Here is a 17,196-nt window from a genome sequence, read left to right as displayed (position 1 = left end):
GTTCTTCATTCCCTTAACACTCGCATCTGTGCTCTCCAACATGGTAGCTCTAGACATATGTGACTATTTAAACTTAAAATGATTATAATTAAATAAAATATAAAGTACCACCCTTCGTTTGTAGTAGCCGCATGTCTAGTGCTCATTAACCATTAATATTAGGCTATCATATCAGGTAGTGCAGATTACAGAACACTTCCATTCCCACAAAAAAGTCCCATTGGACTTTTCAGCGATTTCCATCTTATTTCATGGTGTTGCAAGAAAGCCGCTTTATTTCCTGACAATTAATCAATAAATAATTTTCTTGAATATTTATTAATGGGCTAAATAGTCATTTAAATTAATTTTGTCATGAATTCACTTAGCATCCATTCATTGTAATCCAGCCTAAATATTTAATCATTTTTGTGACTACTTTCCTAATGGCATTCCTTATGGACTCAAGATGTAGAATCTAGAACTGCCATGAATGACAGCCAATACTATGCCAAATATACGTTCATTCATACTTATCCACACTTCAGGATTTTAACATCACAGTCACTGTGACACTTGAAATCAACCTCTTAGGCACTGGAAACCCTGTTCTTAACATTAACATATACCTACTGACTTGAGTTAGGTATTACTGGGGCTATAAGCACAAAAGGGATCAATCAATTCATGCCCTGACATAACAATAGATAAATTGTTTGCACAAATTTAAAAAATCCAAATGCTTATAAAAGAGGGGTAACCAAACTGACAATGACACACAAAAGCAATTAGTTAGACTCGGGGGGTTGAAGACCCAAAGAAGGTGCCATTTAGATTTAACAAAGCAAAACCCACAGCCAATGTTTAGCCAGTGTTGGTGGGGTAGATGGGGGAGACGGAGGAAGGGAAAGCAAACTGAACGGGAAGGAAAAGAAGAGGATAAAAACTGATTTATCCCTCTGTCCTCTTGGCAATTTTTAATGGAAGTATTTAAAATGAGGGGCACCTGGATGGTTCAGTGGTTGAGCGTCTGCCTTTAGCTCAGGTAGTGATCTGGGGTCCCAGGATCGAGTCCCACATTGGGTTCCCGCATGGAGCCTGCTTCTCCCTCTGCCTATGTCTCTGCCTCTCTCTGTGTGTCTCTCATGAATACATAAATAAAATCTTTTTTTAAAAGTATTTAAATGAAAAGAAAAACATGCCTAGAAATATCACTGTATTTTGAATACCTTCTTCTGATGTTCCAGGAGCACCTTAATCTCTTTCTGTGTCTGTGTCTTAGTGTCAGAAAGCCATATGGTGAAGGATCTTTTCTCATCAGACAACACCACAGGGCTGGCTGTGTAGACTGATCCATCATCTAGAACTCTGAAATCAGGGTCACCCGACTGGATGAGGTCTGCAGACCTGAGACACTCTTTCAAATTCACTGCAAGCAAAAGTTTCCAAGCAGTAAAGTAGAAACACAAGCAAAAAAGAAAAAAGAAGTGTGAAAACAATGTATACATTTTCTTCAAAATCATGAAGTAGAATAAAATAAACCACGTCCTCTGCATTCACCAAATATCTGAACCCATTTCTTTACATGTATAAAAAAATGATTAACTGGGACATCTGAGTAGCTCAGTGGTTGAGAGCATCTGCCTTTGGCTCAGGGTGTGATTCCAAGGTCCTGGGATCGAGTCCCACATTGAGCTCCCTTTGGGGAGCCTGCTTCTCCCTCTGCCTATGTCTCCGCTCTGTGTGTTTCTCATGAATAAATAATAAAATCTTTAAAAAATAATAAAATAGAGATCCCTGGGTGGGGCAGCAGTTTGGCGCCTGCCTTTGGCCCAGGGCGCGATCCTGGAGACCCGGGATCGAATTCCACGTCAGGCTCCCGGTGCATGGAGCCCGCTTCTCCCTCTGCCTATGTCTCTGCCTCTCTCTCTCTCTCTCTCTCTGACTATCATAAATAAATAAAAATTAAAAAAAATAAAATAAAGAAATAAATAAATGATAATTGTCTTTCAGTTAAAAAATAATTCTTGACTTTATACAAAGTCAAGAGTATTGAGTAAGGTGTTTTTATACCTTTATATGCTTCTAAAAGTTAATGAAATGATGTCCCTATCACAAAGGCGTGTGTGTTGCAATCATGACAAAGCTGTGCTACCCCCCACGCACAGCTGAATAAACAAACAGAGTAGTTTTCCTTAACACTATAGTCTGAGTCCTTTAGGACTCAACCAGAAGTTACAGACATGAGCCCAAAGAGGAACAGAGGGTATGAATTTGGCAAATAGTCCAATAAGAAAAGTCTATCACTGAAATCTTCCCACTGGCACTTTTCTGTTACAGGCCTCCTGCCAGTCATCAGCTCCCCTTCCACCCACAGTTCTGTGTGTTCCTATTCCTGACCTTCCAGGACCCCTCACTCAAACTCTAGCGTGTGTCTTCTCTCCTTGGAGTTTTCCCTAGCAAAAATAATACAACATAAATATCAATTTAAGCAGTTCAAAACTCCTATCAAGAGTATCAAATTCATCTCATTCTTCAACATTCAGTTTTAACAACAACCAAACTGATACATGAATGCTCACTTAATAACCTCTCAAGGGATTATGGTTACCCATGTAAAGCCTTGTCACTTTAATCCCAATCTGTCACAGATGGAAACATTGGATCAAAAAGAAGTGAACATCTTTAGGAATGATGACATATTTCTCTCATCTTCCCATGTTTAGCATAATGTGAACCTCTTGGTCTCTCCCTGTCCTCTTTTTTACATCCTCTTTTTTCTTCCTTCCCATAGGAATTAAAGTGACCTTTGCTTAATAAAAATCAAATGAGACACTTAACCAGAAAATGGGACACTTTGCTGAAAAGGTGAATTTGGTATGTCTGGGATAAGCTATATCCTTTTAAATAAAACAAAACAAGATGCTTTCCTCTTACATTCCCTACATCACATGTAAAGTCCACCCAGGTAGAGTTTCCCAGCTGTTGGGAAAGTTTATAAAGTTCTCTAATTTCTCCATGTTGAAATGGTTGATTAAGTTCAGTTTTGAATGGAATGGCTCATCTTGTGACATTCCTCAATGCAGCATTAGTACTGATAAAAAAAAAAAAAAAGTAAACAAAACCTGCTGATTTTCTCAGCAACTTATCTCTACTTCTCTAATGCTTAGAATACTAGGATAATGAAAGGGTTATGTTCTACATTTTAATTTTTTTATAGATTTTATTTATTTATTTATTTATTTACTTACTTATTTACAGCATGGGTGAGTGGAGGGAGGGGCAGAGGAAGAGAGGGAATCCCAAGCAGATCCTACAGCCAGCACAGAGACCAATGTGGGGCTAGATCTCAGGACCCCAGGATCACGACCTGAGCCACCCAGGTGCCCCCTACATGTAACTCTTTATGTAATCCTTAAGCTATTAAAACATAAACAACTACAAAAATGTAGATTAGAACATTTGGAGCAGGATTCAATGGACTTATAAAGAACAGGATAGAATTTAAAACTATCTTGAATTGTATTTAAGAATAAATAGATTAAGGGTAAAACCAAAAGGCAAAAATTGGATAACATGCACTCTTCTGCATAAGTAAACTAAACTTCTGTTTTAAAAACACTTATTTTGAAATTTCTCACCTCTGCCAACTATTTTGTCTGCCTCTAGCTTGGGAGGTACATTAAATATCACCTTTTTGCAGGCATCACAAGCAAAACTGAAGACCTAGAATTAAAAAAAAAAAGTCACATTAATATAGTATAAAATAAACAAGAAAAATAAGTCCTAGAGATCTATGTAGCATACTGCCTATAGTTAACAATACTATATTATATACTTAAAATTTTTGCTAACAGGGTAGATCCTATGTTAGGTGCTCTTATCATAAGAAAATAATACAAATAAATAAAAAGGATGAAAGGAAACTTTTAGACATGATGGATAGATTTGTCATAGATCGTGGTGATGATTTCACAGATGTATACTTACTCATACTCATCAAGTTGTATATGTTAAATATGTACAGCTTTTTGTATGTCAATCTTACTTCAATAAAGTGGTTTTTAAAAAAATAATAATAAAGAACAAAACACATGATTATCTCAATAGATGCAAGCAATTAACAAAATCTAACCTCTATTTACAATTAAAAGCCATCAACAAGCTAGGAATAGAAAGGAACTTGGTCAACATGATAAAGGGCATCTATGAAAAACTTACAAGCAACATCATACTTAATGGAGAAAGACTGAATGCTTTCCTTGGACATCAGGAACAAAACAATGATGCCCTCTCTCACCAGTTCAATTCAACATTATACAGGGGCTTCTAGACAGGGCAATTGCACATGTGCACACACAAACTAAAGGTTTCTAGATTGGGAAGGAAGGAGCAAGAGTCTCTATTTGTAGATGATTTGATCTTGTACATAGAAAATCCTAAGGAATCCACAAAGAGAACTATCAAAAATAAATGAATTCAGTAAGGTTCCAAGATACAAGATCAACATACAAAAGCCAAATGCATCTCTATATACCAGTAATAAAAAAAAAAAAATCTGAAAACAACAGTAAGCAACTATTTCCATTCATAATAGATGTACCATCTTCATGGATCAGAAGATAAATTTCCAAAATTCACCAGAGTCAATGTAATCTCTATTAAAATCCCAAAAAGCTTTTTCTCAGAAATTAAAAACTAATCCTTATAGAAATGCAAGGGACCTAAAGACCCACATAAACTTGAAAAGCAACAAAGTTGTAGGACTTACATTTCCCAATTTCAAAATTTACCAAAGATACAACAATCAAGACAGAGTGGACTGGCATAAGGATAAACATATATAGGACTGAAATCCCATAAATTAGCCTTTACATTTGTGGCTAGCCAATTTTGAGCAGACTTCAGAAAGTTCCAAGAGAAATAAATAGTCTTTTCAAGGGTACTGAGACAATTAAATATCCTCAATAAAAAATGAATTTGTACCCTTACCTCATACCTCATATTATATAAGATTAATTCAAAGTGGATCACAGACCTAAGGAACTAAAACTATTTATAGGAAAACTGTAGAATAAATCTTCATGATCTTGGGTCAGGCAATGATGTCTTCTAACACCAAAAGCATAAATGATGAAAGAAAAATTAATGTAACTTACTAATCAAATTTAAAACTTTTGCTCTTTAAAAAATACCATACAGAAAATGAAATTACAGCCTACATAATGAGAGAAAATATTTTCTAATCACATAATAAGGACTTATACCAAAAAAAATTAAAAACATTTAAAACTCAATAATAAAAAGACAAACACCAGAAAAAAAAGGGGGCAAAGGATTTGAATAGATGTTATCCAAAGAAAATACATAAATAGTCAATAAGTGGATGAAAAGATGCCAAACATCATTAGGCACTATAGTCATGCAAACTTAAATCACAATGAGATACCCACTAGGATGGCCAAAATAAACAAGATAGAAAAATAACAAGTGTTGCCAAGGATGTAAGAAAACTGGAACCTTCATGCACTACTAGTGGAAACATAAAATGGTGCAGCAAATTTGGAACATAGTTGGGCAGTTTCTTAAAAAGCTAATCACATAATTAACATATAATCCAGAAATTTCACTCCTACTGACAGGAAATGAAAACCTACATCTACACAAAAACTAAGACATGAATATTCACAGTAACATTATTTACAGTAGCAAAAGAGTGAAAACAATGCACGGGGCTATCTTTTTACAAATAGATAGAATGTGCACATTCAAATGCAATATTATTTAGCCATAAAAAGAGAAAAGGAACTGATGCAATGCTACAACACAAATAAACCTTAAAAACGTGCTCATTGAAAGAAATGACACAAACGAGTACATATTGTATGATTTTGTTTATATTAAATGTCCAAAAAAAGCAAATATATAGAAACAGACTAGAGTAGTTGCATAGCGCTGGGGTAGGACTGGCAAGTGACTGTACATGAGCATGAAGTTTCTTTTTAAGGTGATAGAAATATTCTAAAATTAGATTGTGGTAATGATTGCACAGTTTGTAAATTTGTGAAAAGCTATTAAACTGTTTACAATATAGGTAAGTCCTTTGGAATATAAAGTATAGCATCAAAAACAGTTTTAAAAAATGGATTACATTGTCATTGATATAAAAAGCATTCTTTGCACGCCCACCTCTACAAATTGGCAGTGAGAAGCACTTTCAAATTTACAAATTTGCATAATTTCAGCAAGACAAAATTGGATAATAACTACAAATTATTTCATTTCTGATATAATCAAATATAAAACAAATTCCTTTTCAAAATTAAAAGACTTTAAGTCATGGTGGTAACAAACTGTAAATATATATGCATATACATACGCATAACCAAATCTTTACTAATATGTGCTCTAAATGTTACTGCAATGTAAGATCTATCTTATTCCTGCTTGAATTAGTTAAGGAAAACAATTCAAAAATAGATTCAACATATAACAGTGTCATTTAATTTAAATATAACAAAAAAGTCACCTTCACAGAGTCATAATCAGATTGCTGGGAAAATAAAGCAGTAAGTTATATGCTGTTAAAAATAACTCAAACATATTATAAATGTTCAATTGAATATTATCCCTAAGAATATAGTTGTCACCATAGGTGAAAAATGGTTTTATTTAATAATGCACCTATTGATCCAACTATGTGTGAACTCTATAGTTGGTATTTCAGACTATCAAAAGAAAGCCATGTTCAATATATTTTAATCACAACTCTTTAAAAAGTATTTGAGGGACACCTGGGTGGCTCAGTGGTTGAGTGTCTGCCTTAGGCTCAGGTCATGATCCCGGGGTCCTGGGATTGAGTCCTGCATCAGGCTCCCCATGGGAAGCCTGCTTCTCCCTCTGCCTATCTCTCTGCCTCTCTTCTCTGTGTCTCTCATGAATAAATAAAATAAAATCTTTTAAAAAAAGGAATTTGAAGTTAAATATGAAATATTTAAGTCAAATAGAACATACTATAATAAATGTGCATGTATTTATTTAGATTTTTTAATTAATATTTTGCAATTTTTGCTTCATTTTTTTTTTGTTTTTGTTTGTTGTTTTTAGTAAACTCTACATCCAACATGGGGCTCAAACTCATGACCCCGAGATCAAGTGTTTCATGCTCTCCCAACAGAGCCATCCAGGTGCCTTTTTGCTTCATTTTTATTTTTCACTCAACAATGAATTTGTTCACTCAACAATGAATACTCACTCAACAATGTATTTAAGATTTTTCTGTGACTATACCAGTTTATTGTGCTCATTCCCCTATGACAGTCATTTAGATTGTATTCTTATTTTCCATTTTCTCTATTACAAATGACACTGCAATAAACAGCTTTGCAGGTACAGAATATTAAATTAGAAATATATTACTACAATTCCATTAACTATTGCCAAATTGCTGTCCAAATCACTAACATCAATTTATATTACTATCCCCCAGAATATTAGACCCTTCTATTTCTCACATCCTCCACTACAATTAATTATACTTGGCTTTTCTATTTTTTGCCCATTCTATAGGTATCAATTTAATGTGCACTTTCTTAATTTCTAGTGAGATTATAATTTCCTGTGTTAATTTGCCTTTTACCTTCTGTAAATTATCCAATCCTCTCATTTAATCATTTCATGTATTATTCGTCTATTTTTATTACACTTTACTTGTAAGATATGTAGGTTGCTTTTTTATTCTTTTAGTGGTATCTTTCTGATAAACAGTGCTTCACTTTTAAGGTAGTCAAATTTATTAAGTATTTCCTTCAGTTTTTTTAAGATTTTATTTATTTATTTGAGAAAGAGAGAGAGAGAGCACAAGAGGGGTAGAGGGAGAGAATCTTCAAGCAGACACATACATGCCCCCCTATCCCCACCTCCCTGCTGAGCCCCACTGAGCCCAACTCGGAGCTTGAGCTCAAAACCCATGAGATCATCATCTGTGCCAAAACCAAGAGTTGGGACATTCAACCCACTGAGACACCCAGCACCCCTCCTTTAGTTTTTTAAAGTAGTCAATTTTATTAAACACTTCTCCTAGCTTATACTTTTTGTATTAATATCTCCCCCCTACCCTGTCATAAATATATTATCTAGTATTTTCTTTAAAAATTTTTAAAGTTACTTCCAACATTTTAATATTTTACTCATCAAGAGTGTGATGCACTGTAGATATCTAATCTTCTCTTTTGCCATATGGTAGACAACTATCTAGAACCATCACTGAGCAATTCTTTCGTTCTTAACTCACAATAATAATGCTGCATACATCATATGCATGGACATCAATTACAGAATCTTTTTCTGTACCCTCTGAATTATTTCATCAATATATATGTTTATCTCTACATCAACTATCTATATAGTTTTCATTAATATAGCTTTATTATAAACTTTAGTGTTTGTTATGGTGACCCCAATCCCTATTATCTCCTTTAAATTATGTTTGCTTTTGTTAGCCTCCTACTCTTTAAAAAAATTCTTATGATCAGCTAATTCCATAAAAAATCTTTCTATGTTTTTTTATCCAGGAAACTTGTTTACTTTTACTAATTCCAGTAGTCTGTCAAGATAGTGTAGGATCTCCCATGTAGCCAATCCTATAGCTGGCAAGATGGCAATCAGATTTCTTTCTTTAAATCCTTAACCTCTTTCATTATTACTATTACATATTTTATCTGATATATGTGCTTATCAGGACCTCCAGTAGAATACTGAATAGGAACAGCTATAATGGGCATTGTGGATTTTTTTCTAACATTAAAGATAATGCTTTTACCATTTCACTATTCATTATGACTTCCTTCCTTCTAACCTTCCTTCCCTTTCCTCTTCTTTTCCATTCTTTCTTCCTGTCTTTTTTCATTAATTAATTTTTGTTAGGCATACTTTAATGTGTTAAAAAAAAGTTCATTCCCTTACATTCCCAGTCTGCTAAGAATATTTTATAGCAATTAATATAGTTTCCCACTTTTTTGAAACATAGTTTTTCTCTCTGAATATGTTATGTTAAAATACAACAATGGTTTTCTAAGGCACCTGGTGGATCAGTCAGTTAAGTGACCGACTCGATTTCCACTCAGCTCATGATCTCAGGGTGGCGAGATCGAGATGCACTGGGCTCTATGCTGGGCATGTCACCTGCTTAGGATTCTCTCTCTCCCTCTCTACCCCTCCTCCCACTCATACGTGCACACACACACATGATTGGTCTCTCTCTCTCTCTCTCTCTCTCTCTCTCTCAAAAATAAACAAAAAACAAAAAAATCAATAATAGATTTTGTAATATGAAACCATCTTCCCATTCCTGAGACAAATCTTACATGGACACGATAGCTTTTTAAATACACTATTGGTTTGGTTTGCTATTTATTTTATTATTTCAAATATATGTCCATAAGTGAAATCAGGCTACTACTTTTCAATATCATACAATCCCTGTAAAATGTTAAAGACAATTCTACTTTTTTCTGTTCTTGGAAACAATTTATATACGGTAGAGATTATCTGTTCCATATAATTATGGAAGAATTTACCTATCACAGTACTGAGCTTGATGGATATGAAGGTGTCTGTGTTTCAAGATATTGAACTTTCAGTTCAATTGTCTTTAACGGTTTTGAGTCTATTTAGGTTTTGTATATCTCCTTGAGTCAGTTAGTAATTTCTTTTTTGCAGGAAATTTCTCATTCTGTCTGTTCAAATTAATTGAAATAACACATTTAAATTATTTATCTAAAACATCTGTCCTCTCTCTGACTATGCCTCCTTTTATTCCTAATATTGCTTTATCTTTGCCTTCTCTATTTTTTACTTGTTCAACCACAGCAGAGTTTATGTATTGTTTCAAAGAATAGCTTTTGGTTTGTTGATCCTCTGTGTTGCTTGTTTCTTTTAACGTTCTTTGTAAGATATAAATACAAAAGGCTATATATATAGCATATAAGCATGTTTTAAAAAATAATAAAATGAACACTAACATGCTCACCTTCAAAGTTAAGAAATAAAAAATTATCACTATTTTCAAAGTTTCTATACACTTCTCCTCAGGTGCATTTTCTTCCTTCCCACTACCCCTATAACACAGATAATCGTTAATGGCTGATTTTTGTGTTAATCAAAGAATTGAAAATTCTTACCAGCTCAAAGGTAAATCAAAAGATTGACTTCTCTGTACTCTCAGTACTTAGATCACACTAATAAATTTCTTTCTAACCTCTTTGTAAGACAGGAATTCTAGTTAAATAGAAAGCATGATTAACTGCAGGTGACCACAGATTCCATATATGGAATGCTAGCTGCCAAGGGGATTACAATAGGACCAAAAAATGTGCATAGGCTTACATATATTTAGTGATTCAGAAAGTGTTTCAGGATCTAGCTGTATCTCAATATGAACATCAACGATTTCCTTTTAAAAAGCTAGGTGTCAATGCACCCATCAAATATATATCAAAACTCTGACTCTCTTAGAATCGTGGTTTTAAAATAAACTAGTTCTCATTTATTCCCTTTGTTGGCCTTAGCCTTTTTGTCACTAATGCAAAAGTTAATAGAAATTCTTGTACTCTTATTTTAGAAGACGAATATGTCAAATGTTATCAAGAACAACAACAAAGAAGTCTGCTAAAGGAGGCACGTTATTCTTGTTAATTAATGCTATAAAATCTGAAAAGATAGGATGCCTATTTGTCAGCATAGGTGGCAGGTAGGGAAAACTATGCTATGCTAGAAAGGAAAACATTTTTCATTCTTTTTCAAGAGTCCTTATAGCAAAATGAAAGGTTCACTATGCCCAAGAATGTACCATTTAAAATACATAATAAATAACAATTCCCAAAGTGGATTTGATACAGTGAACAATATTAGACACATATTTGAAAGGAACTCGGTATCTGTAGTGTGGCAGGACAGCTGAACAACTGAGCTAATGGAAATTCATTTCAATTTTTGTTACATTCAGAGGATAAACATTTTAAGAGATATTCAGTATTTTCAACTGTTGTGGGACAGACTGACATGTTTATTTTCTAGTCCTGGCCCCACACCTCTTCTTTTTTTCTTCCTTTTTATTTTTTTTTTCTTCTTGTGTGTATGGTGGGAGCAGTCATTAGGAATGTATTTTGTAGCAGTAGTTTAGAGTGTAAGGATAGAGAGGGATGCAGGAGATGCAGGAGGAGGGTACGAATGAGAAGATTCCTCAGCTTATGGGACATCCGAATGGGAAGGCTAACCTGTTAAAAGCCTCAATTTTGTGTTAAAGACCTGCTTTGAAGAGGTCTCACTTCAAACAAGGAATTGTTTTTCAGAGATCCATGAAAGTATCTATAAAATGAGAAAAGTGTCTCTAAAGTGTTATGCCATTAATACTATGCTGAGAAAGCCGAGAGCCCTATGAGTCAAAAGGAAATGCAAACAGAAGATGGTCAATAGAGGTCTACGGAGGCAGAAAACTGAAGGTATTTGTAGACTGGGGATTTTGGATGAAAGTAATTATTCTACGTACACTCTCCAGTACTCAAGTCTCCAGATATCCCAGTTGGTCTAACCTTTAGGCAATTCCTTTTTAAAATAATCCTAAATGAATATGTCAAATAGTAGAGGTGACGCGATCTCCATTTAGATTAACACGCACTTTCTTGCCTTGCCACACCCTAACACCTGCACCATTCCCGTCCCCCAGACAGCTCCTTGAATTCCACACCCTCCCCTCCAGCGAATGCACAGGAAGTCTTGGGAACACAGGCCCTCTGCAGTTTCTTCCCCCCATTCCCCAATCCCTTTCGCAGAGACGACACAAAACAGGAAAGCCACGCTTTTAAACATAAAAACTGGAAACTCTTCCAAATTCATCACAAAAGGGCACACTTTGAGGGCAGTTCCCACTAGTCAAGAGTCGTTTCATCAGCTGGATTGGAACAGCTGCCCTGCAGATCACCGCGCTCCTCCGTACCATTCATCGTCCATAAATACCCACCCAATACGTATAACTCGCTGATTCAAGGACAAGGCAAAGTTTTGATCGGCTCGTCCTGCTGGGGCAGAGGAGGAGCAGGGACCCGGGCGGCCAGAGCCAAGCTCCTCCCGACTTGGGTCCGCTGGGCCCCGGCCGACCCCACGCCCATGCCTGGCTGCGGGCACGCGGTCTGCGGCTCCTCTCCTCTTCCCGAGAGCAACCCTGGTGCAGTCTGAAGCTCCGCGCCTAATCGCGCCATCAGAGTTCCGGATTTTTCGCCGAATGTCTCCCCAAATTCTCGGAGAACTGTCCCCAGTCTCCTCTCCAGGAGAATCTCGTCCTGAATCGCGGGTTTCCCTGGGCCCCGGGCTCGCGTGGTCCTTCCCGGGGCCGGACAATCTACCCCCCAAACCCACGCCTACCCCCCTCCACCCACAGGGTGCCCCACCCCTGCAGCCCCCCTCGCCGCATCACACCGGTAACCCCAACCCCAGCCCCGATCCAGCCTTCGCACGCCCTCGTGCTCGAGGCCCACGTCGCCCCGGGGCCAGGAGGCTCGCGCGGGGGGCTCTGAATAACCTTCAGCAGAGGCAAAATCCGGAAGCCGGTTTTCAGAGTGAATTCCACGCGGGGACCCTGGGGCACCGCTCCAGCCCCTCCACGCACTAAGTAAGGTCCCCATCCCAGGCGACCCTGGGGTGGAGCAGCCTCTAGAACCTCATCTCACGTCTGTTTTGCTCACTCTCACTCGGGGATCCCGAAATACCTGCCCCGGTACTGCTCGTCCCCCTCCACCCCGCCGCGCCCCAGATGCCATCACGGCCCCGGGCGCCCGCGGAGGCTCAGAGGGCGCAGCCACGCCGCGGCGCCCCCCGTGCCTCCAGCACTCGGACGCGGCGTCCCAAACGCAAACCGCAGTCCCGAGTCGTCCCTCCAAGGCTGGTTTTCCGCCCTCACCCGCCCGGGCCCGAATGTGGCTGGTCCCGCCCGGAGGACTGAGCGGAGCCGCGGCCCCCAGCTGTGGGTCCGCCCCGCGGGCGCCCACTCACCGCGACGGTCAGCAGCAGCGCGCGCAGCGCTCGGCGCCCGGGGACCCGGGGCTCGGCCGTGGCCATCGGGGCGCCGCGCGGGAGGCGGGAGGCGGGAGGCGGGAGCCCACGGGGTGCGGCGGCGCGCGCGGGTGCGGGGTGCCTCGCCGCCACTCCTCTTTAAGTCTCCCTGGGCCTCTGTCGCGCTCGCCTGCCCGGGAGCGTGTGCGCTCCCCGGACGGGATTGGACCCGGGAGACGCCGAGCCGCCCCTCCTGCTTATTGCCCAAGTTTTATCACGCGGGGAGCCGGGGAGCTGCCCGAGCCTGCCCTCCGCTCCCCGGCGGCCGCGCCGAGCGCTGGCTCGCGAGAAAGCGCTCCCAGCCCCCGCCCCCGCCCCCGCCCCCCCCCCCCCCGCCCCCCCGCCCCCGCCCCCCTCCCCGCCCGCCGGCTTTCCCACGCCCCCCGCCCGCCCGCGGCGCCGCGCCCGCCCGCCCCGCCCCGCCCCGCCCCGCCCCGCCCCGCCCTCCGCGCGCCTCGGCCGCCAGGTTGCTCCGCGCTCAGTCCCGCTGCGGGACCCGAATCGCGGGCGCCCGGGGGGCGGGAACGCTTCTGTGATCCGATCACCGGATCCTCCCTGGAGCGCCCATCAAATGCCGGGCAGTGTCTCCTGGTTAATACAGCATTTATATACCCTTTCCGAATTGGACTACCCTGGGAAGATAAACAAGGGCGGGGGGGGGGGGGGGAGTTGGGGGGTATCCCAAGTGGCGCGAGTAAACTGGCATGTGGTATACCAGAAATTAAAACCAAGTAGAAGAAACTCTGATATCTGACCGTTTTAAGTACCTAAAATTCGAGTGATTGCATTCAGAGCCTTCTTTAAAGAAAAAAAAAATTGTTTTTAATATATATATATATTCATGAGCAACAGAGAGAGAGAGAATGAGAGAGAGAGGCAGGTTAGGCTCCCTGTGGGGAGCCTGATGTGAGTCTTGGTCCCAGCACCCCGGGGATCAGGACCTGAGCTGAAGGCAGCCGCTGAACCACTGAGCCACCCAGGGGCCCCCAGAGCTTGCTTTATTGCCAATTTTGTGACCTTACATGAACCTTCTAAGAAAGAATTTGTGCTTATATGTAAATATTTGATTTAGTGATTATGTGGTAGTTGTACTAAGGTGCCATTTTTCAGTTTGCAGTAAAAGGAAAGTATCACAGGAACCCTCTGTTCTAAAATGAGGCTTGCAATGCAGTATCACTCGACAAACATGTATCAGGGCTCAAGACTGGTCAGGCATTGAGTGAAGGGCTAGAGGAAGAGAATATAGAAAACCCAGTTCCTGCCCAGAGTAACCCAAATTCTAGAAGAGAGTAAAGGCAAGCATCCTAGCCCAAAATGGTAAATGTTTTAATAGAGAGGTCACTTATAACACATAGGCACGTTGCTTTCTCTCTAGATGAAATTTTATGTTCTTGAAGCCCCTTGCTGATTCAGCCTTAGAAGATTCAGAAAGAACTTCTTAGATCGATGTACCGAGTTCCAACATCAGAATCCTCAGATAGTCCAGATTAATCATGGAAAATGCCACCACCTTCATTCATCCGGCTCTGGTCTTCCCAGTAGGCTTGTGGACTGAAGTCTGGGGCTTCCCTGAAACTCATAGGCTCTTAGGATTTAGACGGTTACTTCAGCATCCAGTCCCATCTCTGAGGCATCCAGGGCACACATCAGAAATCCTGTCTCACCTCTGGAAGCCTCTGTATGACAGAGAGGCCTCTGTCTCAAAGAAAGGTCTCCAAACTTCTCTCTGCTTCAGTCATTTTCACCCCACCCAAGTCCTCAGGGAAGGTCTATGGGAGATTCCTCTGGCCCCAGCCAGCCTTTAGAAACACATGAATCATGGCTTTCCTGTAATGTAGATGATGCCATGGATTGAACTGTGTCCCTTCAAAATTCATGTGTTGAAGATCTAACCTCTGTATGACTGCATTTCGAGATAGAGCCTATAAGGAAGTAACATTAACAAGGTTCTGATGGTGGGGCCCCGATCCGATGGAATTAGGGTCCCTATGAGAAGAGCTCCCTTTCTCTCTCTTTCTATCTCTCTCCATCTCCGTCTCTATCTCTCTGTCTCTCTCTATCTCTCTCTATGTGTGACACAGTGAGAAGGTGGCTGTCTACAAACCAGAGAGTTCTCATTAGAAATCAAATAGGAAAAAAAAAATCAAATAGGCCAGCACTTTAATTTTGGACCTTCAGCCTCCAGAACTGAGAACTAATGCTTGAGATAAGAATCAACAGAGAAAAGGAGAGGGCAGCAGCATGTTGCAGCACTAGAAGAATCTTCTAAGCCCTTCTAAACAGCCTTCTCCAGCATGGAAACCAAAAGGGAGTTTTTTCAGAACCCCTGGATTTCAGAAGAAGTCCTATGACCGGGAATTAGGTTAGAAAGATAGGCTTAAAACAAACCAGGCTGAGGAGTTGAATCTCATCCTGGAAAAGATGAAGGACACAATCTGCAAAATGGTTACTAACTACAATTATGGAATCATCATTTTTGGTGAGTGAATGAACTGGTTAACTTCATCTGTAATCTGTTGTGTCTTCCTATAGCTTTCCCTTAATTCATACAGAATAAAAGTCTTTGAAATGTTTTTCTTTATTCTAAGTAGCCCTACTTTTCAATGATTTTGATTTTGTCGTCTAGAATGAATCTAACCGTTTTTTTACTGTCATCCAAACGACTAAAACCATAAGATAGCTATTAACTGGTTGTTTCAGCTATACTGTGTAGTTGAGGAGATTGCTAAGCCTCCTGACTATGGAACAGTTACTCTGAGCTTCCATTTTTAGCTTCTACAAAATAAAAGTCATAGGCGTCTGTTCCAGAAATACTGCAAGAAAGCATATTGGGGATGTTTTCAATTTATGTGGCAAATTTGAGGTGCAATAAGAGTACTTTATAACTGGAGTCCTGTTTTGCTCTAGCATGTGCTTGTCCATCATAAGTAGATTAGACTAAGTTCTAATGAAAAATATATTTTTATAGATTGGAAGAATCATTGTAGGCAGTTATAATTAAAACATAGATGTGACTTGAGGATAAATTAAAATTGCTTTTATTTTTCCTATGTAAATTAGAATATAAAATGAGTTTGTTGAAAATCTATTTAAAATACGAGCCTTGGTTTGAATATAGTGAGAACTGGATCTTCTATGATGAAGTTAACTTTAAGTCATCATGAGACATCATGAAGCATAAAGAGTGATTCTGAAATGTCTTTATTTTAATATCCCATTTCCCAAACTACCAAAACAGTTGGAAGCCACTCCTAAAAGGATAATGTACAAAAATGGAAAAGAAATGTATTATTTTCCCTTGTTACTTTCTCAGTTTGAAGGGTAAGAGCAGGAATAATAAAGAATCAAAAAGGGAAGTGATTTTAGGCTGAAATACAAAACTTCAAGAATCCATTCTGGTAAATTCTATCTTCTACAATTTTCAGTAAATTCTAAAATTTTCAGAAGAAAGCAAATTTAAGATTATTAAGAAGCGTTGTGTATACTTAGGAGGAATCTCTGGCCACAGAAAGGGTAATGACCTTAAGAGGTGGGAGCTGACCCCTGGCCCACTGAGAAGCCTGCCTTGCAACAACTCCATGCCAACAGGTGCTGGTCTCACACACCTACTCACCTCTGTGGCTTACATAGGCGGTGACATAGCCAGTGTGGGTCTCCTCAAACCTGCCTATAAAATACAACCAAGGCCACTATATGATGTTTGGAATGAACTTGCTAGTAGGGAAAGAGAAATGGTGAAAAGCTTAAATTAAAACCAAGTAAAAGATTAATCTTGAACAGTCCTTCTTAAGACATAAAATCAATTCTGCATGATACAGTAGCTCAGAAGCACTTTGAGAATACTGCTTAAAATAAATGGTCATAGTAATAAACAGTAATTGAACAAATGACTTGTTGGATCAGCTGTGAGGGATACTGTGTTAAATGTGTACTCAAATGCCAGGAGCTCTCGCAGACTTTATTTTTGGGAGTTAGCCCTCCTTCATCTATCCACTTACTCTTTCAGAGAGACTCCCTCCTCATACTTGGGAAACAAGTGGTCTTTTTCCTCCAAGAGTAACCATCTCTGCTACAGCCACTCAGGTTCCAAGAGAAGACACTGCTTTTTCT

At 39.5% G+C, this 17,196-nt stretch overlaps 1 protein-coding gene across 2 annotated transcripts in view; it reads right to left on the bottom strand.

Moving 5' to 3' along the window:
• Positions 1-13,141, bottom strand: part of DSC3 (desmocollin 3) — a 49,572-nt gene extending 36,431 nt beyond the window's left edge. For both annotated transcript variants that reach the window (XM_038543611.1, XM_038543612.1), the window contains exons 1-3: positions 13,027-13,141; positions 3,621-3,705; positions 1,209-1,408 (exon numbers count right to left, since the gene is read on the bottom strand). In XM_038543611.1, the coding sequence (XP_038399539.1) occupies positions 1,209-1,408; positions 3,621-3,705; positions 13,027-13,092 (351 nt within the window). In that variant the 5' untranslated portion in view covers positions 13,093-13,141. The remainder of the gene's footprint in view (positions 1-1,208; positions 1,409-3,620; positions 3,706-13,026) is intronic.
• Between the last annotated feature and the right edge of the window lie 4,055 nt (positions 13,142-17,196).

Source organism: Canis lupus, chromosome 7 (assembly GCF_011100685.1).
Source record: "Canis lupus familiaris isolate Mischka breed German Shepherd chromosome 7, alternate assembly UU_Cfam_GSD_1.0, whole genome shotgun sequence".
NCBI classification, from domain to species: domain Eukaryota; kingdom Metazoa; phylum Chordata; class Mammalia; order Carnivora; family Canidae; genus Canis; species Canis lupus.
This window is presented reverse-complemented; position numbering and strand designations above follow the sequence as displayed.